General features: G+C 37.3%; 4 protein-coding genes across 6 annotated transcripts; 1 reads left to right on the top strand and 3 right to left on the bottom strand.

Moving 5' to 3' along the window:
- Positions 1-327: 327 nt before the first annotated feature.
- Positions 328-2317, bottom strand: BNAA05G32140D. 2 transcript variants are annotated; one of them, XM_013895296.3, is made up of 4 exons: positions 1188-2317; positions 951-1108; positions 804-867; positions 328-712 (listed from the first exon to the last, which is right to left on the bottom strand). In XM_013895296.3, the coding sequence occupies exons 1-4, from the start codon at positions 2103-2105 to the stop codon at positions 674-676; spliced, it is 1179 nt and encodes a 392-aa protein (XP_013750750.1). In that variant the 5' UTR covers positions 2106-2317; the 3' UTR covers positions 328-673. The 2 variants fall into 2 exon arrangements, with proteins under 2 accessions (XP_013750750.1, XP_013750749.1); XM_013895295.3 differs by having other exon boundaries at positions 951-1114; positions 1188-2295.
- A 551-nt stretch (positions 2318-2868) lies between these two features.
- LOC106453066 (sodium/hydrogen exchanger 2) lies at positions 2869-6909 on the bottom strand. 2 transcript variants are annotated; one of them, XM_013895294.3, is made up of 15 exons: positions 6641-6909; positions 5938-6279; positions 5746-5864; positions 5261-5358; positions 5098-5157; positions 4970-5016; positions 4694-4888; positions 4571-4617; positions 4424-4490; positions 4243-4343; positions 4065-4166; positions 3822-3960; positions 3669-3731; positions 3496-3579; positions 2869-3419 (listed from the first exon to the last, which is right to left on the bottom strand). In XM_013895294.3, exons 2-15 carry the CDS (start codon positions 6118-6120, stop codon positions 3078-3080), a joined length of 1647 nt encoding a protein of 548 aa, XP_013750748.2. In that variant the 5' UTR covers positions 6121-6279; positions 6641-6909; the 3' UTR covers positions 2869-3077. The 2 variants fall into 2 exon arrangements, with proteins under 2 accessions (XP_013750748.2, XP_022575658.2); XM_022719937.2 differs by having other exon boundaries at positions 6838-6893.
- Positions 6910-8263: 1354 nt separating this feature from the next.
- On the top strand, positions 8264-9657 carry LOC125609149 (isoamylase 3, chloroplastic-like). Its single transcript, XM_048780169.1, has 4 exons — positions 8264-8775; positions 8846-9075; positions 9154-9258; positions 9343-9657. The coding sequence occupies exons 2-4, from the start codon at positions 8959-8961 to the stop codon at positions 9436-9438; spliced, it is 318 nt and encodes a 105-aa protein (XP_048636126.1). The 5' UTR covers positions 8264-8775; positions 8846-8958; the 3' UTR covers positions 9439-9657.
- A 178-nt stretch (positions 9658-9835) lies between these two features.
- On the bottom strand, positions 9836-11776 carry LOC106345649 (F-box/kelch-repeat protein At4g38940). The gene is given in 3 exon segments (XM_048780170.1): positions 9836-11155; positions 11158-11167; positions 11688-11776. Coding segments are annotated over 3 exon segments (1185 nt in total). The 5' UTR covers positions 11762-11776; the 3' UTR covers positions 9836-10054.
- Between the last annotated feature and the right edge of the window lie 1438 nt (positions 11777-13214).

Below are 13214 nucleotides of genomic sequence, written 5' to 3'. Positions count from 1 at the left end.
TCTCACGCGCCAAATTAACCGGATTGTCCATTGCCTTTGGTGAATTTGAGATGTTTGAATTGAAATGCACCATATCAGACCGCTCTTAAACCAAAATATACCAGACCGGTCTAAACGACGACGTTTGTATGATAACATGGGCCTTTTGGGCCTGTTATGTCTTAAAACTATACAAGTATTCAGCCCATCAATACTAATGTACGTGCAAATGTATGCCAAATTAACCGGATTATCTCAGACCGGATTGACTGAATCGAAATTGCACTATCTCAGACCGGTTTTAAACCAAAAAATATACCAGCCTAATTTAAAGTCAACGGGCCACAGTGATTCAATAGTCAAAACATATTAAACCAAACAGTACCACCACCCATACCTTACCAATCAGATCTTGAGAGAAAGAGACAAGTCAAGTTCCTAACTAACAACAACAAACCCCCTCAAGTTAAAAAAAGCATACGCAACAAGTCTTGTTTCGTTCTAAACACAGACTAATTATACATCAAAAAACCCCACACGTCTCTCAACAAGTCTTAACCAAACCATACCGGCCGAATTAATATTTGTCACAACACAAAATGTGAAAAGACCCTTTCTAATACCATCTTCTCCACAGCTGATGATATGTCACGCACGCAAAAAAACCTCCATAGCAATATAAAACTTGTTACCGCTACCGAAGCAAGTTCCTCCATTTATCCTTCAAATCCACCTACCAAAAGTTACAACCTTTTTTAATACCACTCACAATCCGCATATAAGATAATTCAGATGAGTAACACAAAAGTGACATGATCTCTCACCTCAGTCCTCTCTGCCAATACTTCAGGGTTTGCATTCTTTATCTCTTTCCATGATTTACCATACCTGCACAACGACATATCAAACATATAAAGTGAGAGCCAAGCTCAGCTTCTTGAAACTTGATTATAGAGTAGTAGTAGACATACTCTTTTACTCCTTCCCTCAGAACTGCCACTTCTTCGGGCGTCCAAAATTTCTTTATCCTTCTGGCTACAGGATTTGCCCTCTTCTTCTTCAACGGGGATACATTCAGAGGTTCCGGGGTAGGTAGATGAGGTCTAACTCTGTTCTCACTTGCACTATCCTGTTGCTACACACAATTAAACCACAAACTTCATGAACCGAACCATAGAAGAAACATCTTGGAAGGAAAATTCACTCACTTGACCGCTTGTTCCAGTACTATTAACCCTCCTTGAAGGCTGAGGAGTAGTGATATTTGCATTGTTAGGTTCTTGCAGTTGCCTAGTGAAGGAAGGGTCCATCTGTCGTTGAATCTCTAACAAAAAATCCTTCAGCTCTCGAGCAACCATTTTGTCCCCTTCATCAAGACTTGGTTCATGTTCTTGTTCTTGTACGCCCATTGTCCTCTCCTCCTCCTCCCCTGCTGCATGTTGGGGACATTCCACTCCGTGAACATCTCTATTGTCCTCCCCATTCTCCTTCTCTCCTTCATCCAAACGCCTAGTGCCCTTATCAACAGCCTTGCGGCTCTTAAGAAGCATCCTCTGAGCAACTGATTCAAGAGAGCAGCTCCCAAGCACTGCCCACTGCTCTTTGAGAAGCTGATTCAAAAAACACACGGCACTGTACCTAACGTTACTCTCTCGAATCCGCTTATACACCTCATCATCCTCAACAGCCTTCCTCAGATCAGCCTCCCATTTCAACAACTCCTCGCTTACCAAACCGCTCCCTCTCTCCTTCAAAACCCCAATCCTCTTCGTCCATATCCTCTCGACAGCGTCCCCGTATAAACCCTCGGAAGCAGACAACGGCCACATCAACCTAACCGTGCACTCAACAGCCGTCCAGCAATAAGCGAACTTGTGAGACTCCGTGAGTACTGAGCCTCGATGAAGCTTCTCGAGAGTCTCGAGTAGGTCGAGCGTTCCCTCGGCGACGTTGCCGCGGATCAACGAATCGGAGATTTCCCGTAGAACAGACGACTTCTTGAGGTACGAGCAGTCGCCGGCGGACTCTCTGAATTTCAGCGCGGAGAGCAGGTTTGTAGGAGAAACCCTAGGGTTTTTTTGACAGCGGATGAAAAATTCGGCGACCCATTTGTCCATAACCTTCATGTCTGCGATCAAAATTGAACCTTTCTGTTTGGTTCCCGAAGATGATTTTTTTTTTTTTGCAAACTTCGCCGGGGAAGACGAATAGCTCCGGAGAGCGGTTTTAGATAATGTGTATTGGGCCTTAAGATGGGCCTCAAGTCAAATAAGATATTTGATGTGGATTAAAATGTACCATCTCAAACCAGTCTTTATAGATTTCAATTAGGCCTGTCAGAATTGAACCACTGTTTTTTAAACCAGACCGACCCAATAATTAAACCAGATTCGACTATAAACCAGTTATATAACCGGATTAAATTTAATAACTGATGGCCGGAGCTGAATTACTGAATTAGTTCTCAAAGCTATTGAACTGACTAAAAAACCTCAAAAATTATAAATCAACTATACAAACAAAAAACTAGTTTATATTTACAATGTTTTATATTTAATATTTATTTATATTTTAATTATGTATCATGTTTATTAATATTGTTTTAAAATTTATATAGTAGTAAACTATATTAGACTAAATTATTGAACCAAATTTAATCCGGTCAAACTATATTGAACCGTAACTTAAATAATTTCTTAATTCATCTTCCGGTCCAAATTTTAAAATATTGGATTGAACCAAACACTACACATACCTTACCAATGAGATCTTAATAGAAAGAGACAAAGTCAAGTTCCTAACTAACAACAACATCCCCATGAGCGAAAGGTAAAAGCATACACAGTGTTGTTACGTTGGAAGACTAAATATACATAAACTCCATACGTCTCTCAAAATGAAAGAAGCTTCATATTCATCCACTAATAATGATAAGTCGTAATTATAATAGTGAAATAAATTTACACAAATAAATTTGAAGAACAAAAAGAGAAAAAGAAAAAAAAGCTTTACATCACCAGTAGTAGTGACTCACTGACTATATAAGAAGGAAGATTAAGTTTTTTTTGGGTTTTCTTATAAGGTTTCTACAATATTTCTCAAGGTTTACTGAGATCATGGGTGCTTCTCTCAATCGGAGAACCAGGGACGAAGGGAACAAAACCGCGACCACCAAACACAGGACGCATGAATGCATCATCAAACTGTCTCCAGTAGTGATGCACAGTGCGTGCTGGACGCATCAGGAAACCCCGAAGGCTGTCTGGTCGCGGCACGTCATGGTGGCTCCCAGAGAACTCAACGAATGAATCTTGCTGCTCGCCATCGAGGAGCGGCATGTGGAGAGACTTCGGAGTGTTGTCGTCGGATAACATGCTGGTGGTTGTACTTTGATGGGGCATCAGGTGTCTAATGAGCGGTTTTGTCAACATACCAAACACCTGAAACCAAACAACATATTGTATGGATAAAACATCAATACGGAAAATGCATATAGTATTCTAAACTATAGCTTACCATGGTGCTAAAAAGACAAACGGTTATAGTACTGGTAATCATGATTGCATTCCCGCGCAATTCAGTGTGTCCTGATCTTGTAAACTGCATCAGAAGATAAGTTAAAGTATCAATATGAGAATTTCACCAATCATCATGAGACTGTTTGCTAAATCACTAAGGTTTCAGTTTACCTTATTGTAGGCAAGAGCCATAGAGACAGCACCTCTCATCAGACCAGCCCACCAGATCACAACCTATAGATGAAGGCAAAGAATACAGATAAATAAGTATTCACTATCCAACAGAAATGTAAATTCAAATAGATAAAAGTAGAATGTTAGTACTTGCTGCTTGATATCGATCTTCTCGCTCTGATTTTTCTTGGACAAGTTTGATAAGAAGGAAAGAGGAAACACAAAAGCTGCTCTTCCAAGCATGACTAGACCCATCAGAATTGAGCTTACTGCAACCGATGTCCCCGGGCTGTTTCAAAACCAAAACAATGGAAACATTCAGATAACAAATATATAGATAGCCAAGGAAACATGAAAAGATAAGAGAGGAGAGTTTAATTGTTCTCTGTTCACCTGTCACTCACGAATCTCCACTTCTCGATGTCCAATGCATCCATCCCGACGTAAAGGAAAATAAAAGTCTCCGCTAGAAACGACAAAGTAGCAAAGGTATGCCTGTATCAAAGTAAATGCACAGAGTAAGAACTGATTATGGAAAATGACTTCAAGCAAAAGATGGAGATTGTATTACTTGGTAGTTACTCTTGAGCTCTCGGTTACGTTGTGCCACGTGTAATGGGACATCACAATACCACAGAAGAACACAGTGAGAATACCACTCAAGGCGAATAGCTGCAATCAAAACAAAATAAACATTACTAAATGGATTCATTCGGATGAAAGTGATAAAAAAGAAATTCACAGAATCTAACCTCAGCAAGCATGTATGAAAGATATGCCATAAGCATCATGAGGGCAACCTCTCGATCAGTCGAGTGCCTGAGACAACATCCAGTTCAGATCACATTACAAACGGCTTTATAGAAAGTCACATATGAAGCTAAAATTTAATTACGTACCTTCCAAAATAAAGCTTCTTGATGACATAAGCACTTACCAAACCAGTCTGCAAGATGAAAATAGCGTGTAAGCAGTAGCCAGAAGAAAATGCGATAGAGAAAAAAAAAATAAACTGGACTTACTGCTACACCAAGCACGGTGCTCAAGAGAAACAGATACAAGAAGTTTCCAAGAAAATGAAAAGCTGCTTCATGGTTAAGGTGGGTGAGGTCAAAGCTCTGGATCGCATTGAAGAGCACAACTGACGTGGCATCATTCACAACGCCCTCTCCGAATACAAGACTGTAAAGCAAAGGCGTCTCATCTTGATTGAGAACCTGTATCACCAAAACAAACAAGAGCTTTAAGTAGTAATTCGATTCTAGTCCTGTTCTGCTACTTAGAGAAACATGCATTACCTGCAGCGTGCAAACAGAGTCTGTTGCAGCAAATATGGCGCCGATTGCTGAGATATAAACACAAAACAAATCACTAACGAATAACACAAAGCGATAGGAACAAAAGGAACAAATTGTTTAAGCATTACCAAGGATATCTCCCAAGTCAAAGGTCGCAATGTCTAGTTTCTTAAAGAAATGAATAGCGCCTGATACAAAACACCACAAGCATACCAATGAATCACATCACAAGTTACTAATCCGAAATAAGTTTTCCACAGAGCCAACAACAAGGAGTGTGAAGTAAGGTACCTAGAGATATTACTGTGCAAGAGATTATAGTCCCAATGGCGCCAAAAGCCATAATAGTCACAAAATTGCGGAAAAACTGCTTCTTTTTAACTTGGAACCTGAAAAAAAACAAGACAGTAAAAAACTATTGAGACAGAGAAAGATCTCAAAAACAATATCAACAAACAAAAAAAGCTGGACCTTATATGCATTAACGACAAAGACATAGCCAGGACCACGTATATTTACAGGTAGATAAATCAAACTAAAATTGATCCAGACACATTAAACCTTCGTCCTATCATGCAGTCACAATCATAAGTACTTCCAAAGCATATTCATAGAATCAGCAATAATGCATTAAACGAATATTTTATTTTATTTTTCCCATTTACAACCAAACCAAACCCATCAACTACAACAAAATATCTACCAAGTGGAGTTTTAAGACCAAAAATAAGCAAAACTATCGCCTAAAGATTAGACGCAAATGCTCAATCACTTACCCTGCGTTGAATATAATGGGTGGGAGAAGATATATAAAGAAAAGATCTTCACTGAAGACCAATAGATGTGAGCTTTTCCCTCTACTCATCAACAAAATAACGACTCCAGTGCCAAGCCCCTGCAACCAAAACAGCTAAAACTTCAATAAAGATGACACACTGACATACTTAGGAGCTCCAAGTGTAACTTACAATCAACAAAGCAGTGATGGACTCGTTGATCCATCGATGCTCCTCCAAAAGATGGCCAACGACAATACAAGCGCAGAGAAGCGCAACGAAGAGATTCAACGAAACAACAGAGGCGTGATCAGAGGTGGACACGGACAGCATTTTAGTCGTTAAGGAGGTGTAAAGAGAAGCCAGCATTGTCATCTTCTTCTTCTTTAACCACTTTCCTTCTTCCACTATTTCTTCTTTTTTTTTTTATTATTGTGTTTACGTAAGACAGAGCAAAACTATTTTAAAAGACCACAGAAGAGTGAGAATTAAATATCTCTTATCTTTCTGGACCCTCCATGCCCAAACAAACTCCTGTATCACCACACGCACCAAACAAACAAAAAAAAAAATCAGAATCATAAAAAGAATTTTTTTTTTTTTTTTATAATGGCAAGCGACAAGTGAAACCCTTTAATCTATGAATGATGCACCCCCAATTCTTTAACCTGAGATTTTAGGACAGTAAGCTTTATTGTAATAAAAAAAATTTTAACAAATTTGAAAACTAGTAATATTCTCAACAAGACATTAATCTTTTGTAAGATCCCCATCAGAGCAAGCTTAATCAAATAAGGTCAAACTTAATCAGCATTCCTAGCAATTAACCACAGCCTTAACAAAAAAAAAACAGATTTTTACACAAAAGAGTGAATCTCCTTCCTAAATTAATAACCTGAAGAGCTTAATAAAATTTCTCCGATTTGGCAAAATCCGACGAAAGGATTAAACAGAGAGGAAGATTAATTTTCAGAAGCTCCGAATCAATTTCGCTAATGGCTCATTTTGGAAAGAAGAAGAAGAGAGAAATGGTTCACGGCGACGGAGGGAGATTAAACGGAGAGTAAAAGATTCCTGGAAATAGAAAGTTACACGTGTACGGTTCAGAGCGTCGAGAAGATACAGAGAGGATTCGTAACGTAAGGTGGTTGTTAGGGAAGAAGGTAAATCGATTTGGCGCCTTTATAGTCGTTATTTAGATCACTCTAGATGTTTCACTAAAGTTACGGTGGACCTTGCCGTAGACGAGTTATCTCCTGACAAACAATGACAAATATGTATTTAAATATCTTCTATTTTCTTACAATTTTAATTAAGCTTGGGCATATTATCTTATCTAGATCCATAAATCCAAATCGGAACCAATCTGAAACCGAACCAAAAATTTATAAATACCTATTAAATCCTAAATTCTTCTATCCAACCCGAATAAATACGGACCCAAAAAGAACAAACCCGAATAGATCGGTCCGAAAAAATTGATCTCCGACTTTAAAACATTAATATCCAAAACAATAATTTGTGTGCTCTATATTTTATATTTTATTTTATAATTTGGTTAAAATATTTTTTTATTAACGATCTTTGTTATTATTTTGTAGCATTTCCATTAATATGAAATTTTAAATGTAAAATTAACGTTTAAAATATTTTATTTTAAGTAAAAGTAGTTTATTAAGTTATTTTGTGAAATTTTAAATATATATGACAAATTTTAACTAAATTTAATGGAGTTAAAGTATTTTGTACCCTTTTCAGATACTAAGGATCCGGATTCGAGAAGAATCAATCCGAACCCGAACTAGAAATTTATAAGTATATATTAGGTCTAAATGTCTAGGATCCAGATCTGAGAGGAATGACCCGAACCCGATCTAAAGATCCTAACGCCCGCCGTCCGGGCCTAAATTTTACTATTAATCTCCTAGATTTAGCACTTGGCAGACAAGTTGATAAGTCAGGACGATTATCTGTTGGCACCAAAGAAAATGCTGTTTACTTCTGTTTGGTTGTCATTGATATCATCGTGCATTTCATCAACAGTACCGGTGTCGCCTGTCTACATATGTATTTAACTGAAGAATACTGACTGACCGTAACTATAATACATGTATGAAACACGTGACTGGTAAGCAATCATAATCATTTATAAGCGAAACCAAAAAAACATATAAATAATTGATATTTTGATGTGAGGGACCTGCATGCACCTAGAAGAAGGTGACAAAGTTCATGGATCTGTGTTCAGCAGAGATCTCATGATTTTACACCTTTAGTTTATTTTCCTTTATGCGTTGTCACACTTTTGTATCTTTCTTTACATTTTTCTTTTGTATTTAGCGGTTCTACTAATTTTCCGCAGATATTTTTTTCTCAAGTTGGACAACAATACACTGATAGTTCCAGTACTGGTTCACGTGTAGGAAGACTCGTATCAGATATCAACCAGTGATATGAAGGTTTGGTTGCACCTGCATGTATAGTCGGTGCTAATATTCTCCAATTTAAAGATCCAGTTTAATTAAATTTGATCAGCAGATCTAAAAGGCTCTCCACGTTATTTGTAGAAAGCCGACAAAAGTACTAACTAAAAGTAATATGTTTTGTTTCAAACATTGTCCTAAATCAAAAAGCATTTGTTTATGACAACATTGAAGCTTTGGGGAGAGGTTCCCTTGTCCATGTATGTAATGTATTGTGCACTTATCTATTTCTATCTTAAGGATTTAACAAGTAATGTGATAAGGGAGGTAAGGACACTGCTTCTCTATCTTATCACCTCTCAAGTAACCTGTTTATGTTATGTACAGGCCACTCACAGCTTCTATGGCTTCACCTCACAATACCCTGGCTCATCCTATTGGTTCACCTTCATTGGCTTTAGTTTCTGACGTGCTTGCGGGTAGACACGATCTTTCTGAAGACAACAGCAAGTTATTAGATAAGCTAATGTTTATTTAGACATAATTAACTGTGAAGAGAAGCTGCCTTACCAGTGACATTGGTGATAGCATCAAATTCTTTTGAGCAGTAAGTGCTTTTAAGTTGTTACCAGTACCTAACATCAACAAGCTCCTCATAAGCTGCTCCTGTTTTTTAGGACTAGGATACTTTGCCGCAGCTTCTTCAAAAGCATGCAAGTCGCTGGGAGTGAGACAAGGGAGCGAAAGCAAAACCTGACAACAATTGAATAAGCAGTCAAAACCAAGGCAAATGAAGTGGAATCGGGACTCGATCTGGACACAGCCGGATGAAACATTGGTTTTGGCCCTCAAGTCCTTACGTGTTCGACAAATGAAGAATTTTCATTTAGCTTTGATGATTTCTCAGGTAAAACTGTTGCCAACATAACATGATATTGTTGTTAACAATCTTATATGAGACCAACCCTTGATCAAATGATATCAGGGAACACCAATGATGCTAATGGGAGACGAATATGGACACACCCGATATGGTAATAACAATAGCTACGGACATGATACTGCTCTCAACAATTTCCACTGGAAAGAGGCAAGTCTTAACATCTTGCTGTTGTTATTGATTCTCCCCTGAACTCTTGTATCATGTCTTGTTGTTTCTTTTAAAAAAATCCAGCTCGACGCAAAGAAGGAGAGCCATTTCAGGTTCTTTTCAGAGTTGATCAAGTTCCTCAGCAAAGTAGTGAACCGTTATTCTCTTGTTTACATGTAATCCTTGAATCTTTGTGCCTCTACTCTTATGTGCAATGTGTTTTTTTTTTACTGAAGAGCGTGATTACGTGGCATGAAAATTATTGGGACAATCCTGAGAGCAAGTTCCTAGCTTTCACGTAATTGACAAAGATGTCTCATTCTTTGTATTGTCGCTTCTAACTATTTGATTAATATGTAAAACTCTAAAATAGACGACATTTCCATTCAAAAGATACAATATATATACAAATATATATATATATCGAGCAATATGGTAAGTGTATGTTTGTTTAAGGTTTTTATTTCATCTTAAACTCTTATGTTTCCCTTTCTTTAATTCATCTCTATTAAATGCTTGCATCATAGTTGAACATGGGAACCAAACATAAATGTCTTGTAAAATTTAACAGAGCAAATTTAACAGACCATAGCAATAATTATTCAAGAATAAAACATAGCAAATTTAACAGACCATAGCCCAAAGTTTTAAACGACAACATAAAACAACACACTCAAAGGTTTTGTCTAACATAAACAATGTTAGCAAACTTACGAACACACGAGATTGCATTTAGGATAATTCCTTTAAAATACGAAGGGATCTAAGTAGAGATTTTATTATCATGCTGCATCAATCAAACGGTAACAGAGACAAATCTGGCCATCTCAAACAGCCCATCCTCAATCACAACATCACACGACTCCATCTTACCCCTAATCTCTCCTCCTTGGCGCCTTTCCAAAGCAATCTCTGCACAGCAAATGACTTGTCTGCCGTCATGTATTTCAAGAAAGAAGAGAGCCAACTTCTTCTCGCCATAGCTCACCGCATTGGACCAAATTGTGTGGGCAGTAGTCTTCACGGCCAAAAACTCTTCCAAACCGTTGACAACACTCCAGCACATCTGCTTTGGATCATATGCCCTCAGAACCTTCCCGCGACGATCGTGATAGTACAAGACGTTGTCAACCACACATGCACCCTCCCAGCCCTCAGAACTCAACACCTCGTCCATCAATTTCCATTTCCTTTCCCCTGGTTCATAAACAAAAGATTCGTCCGTCCTGCCACCTTTCACGTAAACCTTACCCTCCATCACCACAGAATCATAGCAAATGGGACCAAGACCTACATGCATGTCTTCCTTTACCAACTTAGGCTCCCATGATTGCGTTTCTGTGTCATACACCGTGACTTCACTCTTCCACGTGTCCCACGACCCAACCCGAAAATAGGAACCACAAATCAGGTAAACCTTCTTGTCGATGACATTAGCAAGTTTATTAGTCAAGCGCTGAGGATCGTCAGAGATGGGCTGAACCGTGTGAGAGGTGCAGTCAATGCTGAGCGCATTGAGATCGCTGAACACGTACACCTTCGAACCAACCGAGACATAGCTTCCACGGGAATACATGAGAGGAAGTGATCCGGCGAAGACCAAGCGGTTTCTGCAGCCGACTTTCCGGTGGAGAATGTAGAAACCGAAATCATCATGAGTTTTGCGGAGGACAGCATAGACACGGTGTTCTTTGTAGCCTAGCTGGGATCGCCTCTCGTAGAGAGTAGGAGAGGCAATGAGTTTCCTGAAACTCTTTGAAACGCGGTTGAGAATCGGGTAATGGCTTATGGGCACACGAGCTACGATCTCAATGGTAACGTCGTCTGGAAGTGATGACAGCTCCGGAGATTTCTCCATGTTTTCAGACATCTGAAACAGTTGTGGTTGAGTGAATATCAGGAAATCAACCTGAACAAATAAAAAGGAAATATGTTATTGGTCAGCCTAAAACACGAAAGAGTGCTAGCTCATTCCAAGTTCAGACATCTCCATGTTCAGACAATTAAAAGTTCAGACATCATTCCAAGTTAAGACATCTCCATGACAACTACAAGTTCAGTGTTCAGACATATCATATCAAACAAGAATCACAAAGAGAAGAAGAAAGAGTAAATAGCTAAGTAGCTGATTCCAAAGACCACAAACCATGCAGGCAATGGGTAAAGATTAGGGTTTACAGCATACAGTAAAAAAAGTTTCAAATTTTTTATGTAATTATTGGTCATGAAATGTATGCAGGAGAAAACCATAACCACCCAAAAAGTTTTTTTTTTTTTTGTAACTGGGCTTTCATATTAAAAACATTACAAACCTAAAAACAAAAAGTTACACTCAGATTTCAACAACAAGATAAAAGAAACCAATCGAACAAAATAGAAAAGGAGCATGGAGAGTGAGAGATAGAAAAAAAAAATCAGATTTAGAGTACAAATCTGCAAGTGGTGAGAGCAAGTAAGATTTACGTAAGATACTCTCAAGAGCCAAAGAGAAGACGAGTTGCATGAGAGAAGAAGCAGAGAATGGAAAACTCTTTATAGAGATTGAAAAGTCGATTTATTTGTGAATTATAATAAAATAAATTTTATTATGGGATTGGAGAGTCCCCAAAAAGGCAAAAATAATGGACAGGTAACTAAAATGCCTTAATGGCAACCATTTTAATCTCACTACTCCTTAATAATCTTACTATTTATACCATTTATTTCTTCTTATGACCTATTCTTTTCTTTGTAATACAATTGACATCTTACCTATTATCTATATTAACCTTCAAATTTGATATATTCATCAACAATTCAACAAGGATTCCACTATCTTAACATTCTTCCCCCTTCGCCATAATTCTCCTCACCCACCATCCTACATTTGGCAATTTTGAATTTCCGCCATTTAAAGGTAATTTTTTTGTCATTTTCATGAAATTTTCTTATTAATAGATTATATATTTGATATGGGTAATGTAAACAATTAAATTTCTGTTATGAAACCGTAGTTTTTGAAAACAAATATAAAAATGATATTTAGGGATGATCTGGTTTTACACGATTTTGAAACATACAAAAAACATTACACTGGTGTTAGTAAATATGGTTGTTGTTTAACACGTTCATTGTCGCGTAAAAAGATTAAATCGAAGCTAAATTTAAAATTTTAGGTACTATTGAAATAATTATAGTACGACTAAAGCAAAATATGTATTATTAAATTACTGGTTCAACAACAATAAATTCTAGTAGGGCAACTAAAGAATACTAAGACGATTTGTATTATTGTGGTTGAAATACACGAAGAGCAGAACCCAATTGACCTTTATGGCTAAGGAATCGTTAAGTAATGTGTTCATGCTGAACCAATAACCCTTCACGAATTGAGCGAGAGGAGTAGGGAAGGGAAATAATTCCTTAAACACGTTGAAATGGAAAAACGAAAATCAACAACGGATGGATGTTTATATTTTCTTTGAGATTATTTTTGTACAACTTACTTTTTTTCTTTAATATAACAAGCAATCAATTGATGGGTAATTTAAGATATACTAATATGTTATTTTAAAAGAGATTAAGAGACTTTGTTATTTCAAAATATGAATAATATTTTATGAAAAAAAAAATACTCAACTAAGAGTCTAAGACAAACGAATGGAGGTTGGAGTTTGTTTTCTTCATATCTGCCGTTGGATTAAGCTTTACTTCTTATGTGGGGTGATGTAATACCATGGTTTGTACGCTAATTTTCTTTTAATTTTCTTTTGAATCTTGTAATAATTTCTATAAGTTAATTCTTTGACTTAATAGACTGGCTAATTTTAAATCTAGCAGTTGTTCATAAAAATGTCTACTAAAAACTTATTTTTATTATGAATATATATTTCAAATGCATTTAGATGATTTGTAATCAATAAGTGGCTCCATTCTCTTCAATCCTTCTCAAGTCCGTGTAAAGCAAAGCACATCCT

The sequence above is a fragment of the Brassica napus genome, chromosome A5 (genome assembly GCF_020379485.1).
Source record: "Brassica napus cultivar Da-Ae chromosome A5, Da-Ae, whole genome shotgun sequence".
NCBI lineage: Eukaryota > Viridiplantae > Streptophyta > Magnoliopsida > Brassicales > Brassicaceae > Brassica > Brassica napus.
This window is presented reverse-complemented; position numbering and strand designations above follow the sequence as displayed.

Coding starts and splice junctions, on each gene's coding strand:
- BNAA05G32140D (XM_013895295.3), bottom strand. CDS start 2,105: ATGAAGGTTATGGACAAATGGGTCGCCGAATTTTTCATCCGCTGTCAA. Junction 1,115..1,187: donor GTACTGGAACAAGCGGTCAA/GTGAGTGAATTT, acceptor AATTGTGTGTAG/CAACAGGATAGTGCAAGTGA. Junction 713..803: donor TATTGGCAGAGAGGACTGAG/GTGAGAGATCAT, acceptor AACTTTTGGTAG/GTGGATTTGAAGGATAAATG.
- LOC106453066 (XM_013895294.3), bottom strand. CDS start 6,120: ATGACAATGCTGGCTTCTCTTTACACCTCCTTAACGACTAAAATGCTG. Junction 5,359..5,745: donor CCCATTATATTCAACGCAGG/GTAAGTGATTGA, acceptor GTTTTTTTTCAG/GTTCCAAGTTAAAAAGAAGC. Junction 3,961..4,064: donor TGGAGATTCGTGAGTGACAG/GTGAACAGAGAA, acceptor GTTTTGAAACAG/CCCGGGGACATCGGTTGCAG.
- LOC125609149 (XM_048780169.1), top strand. CDS start 8,959: ATGAAGTGGAATCGGGACTCGATCTGGACACAGCCGGATGAAACATTG. Junction 9,076..9,153: donor TAGCTTTGATGATTTCTCAG/GTAAAACTGTTG, acceptor AAATGATATCAG/GGAACACCAATGATGCTAAT. Junction 9,259..9,342: donor ACAATTTCCACTGGAAAGAG/GCAAGTCTTAAC, acceptor AAAAAAATCCAG/CTCGACGCAAAGAAGGAGAG.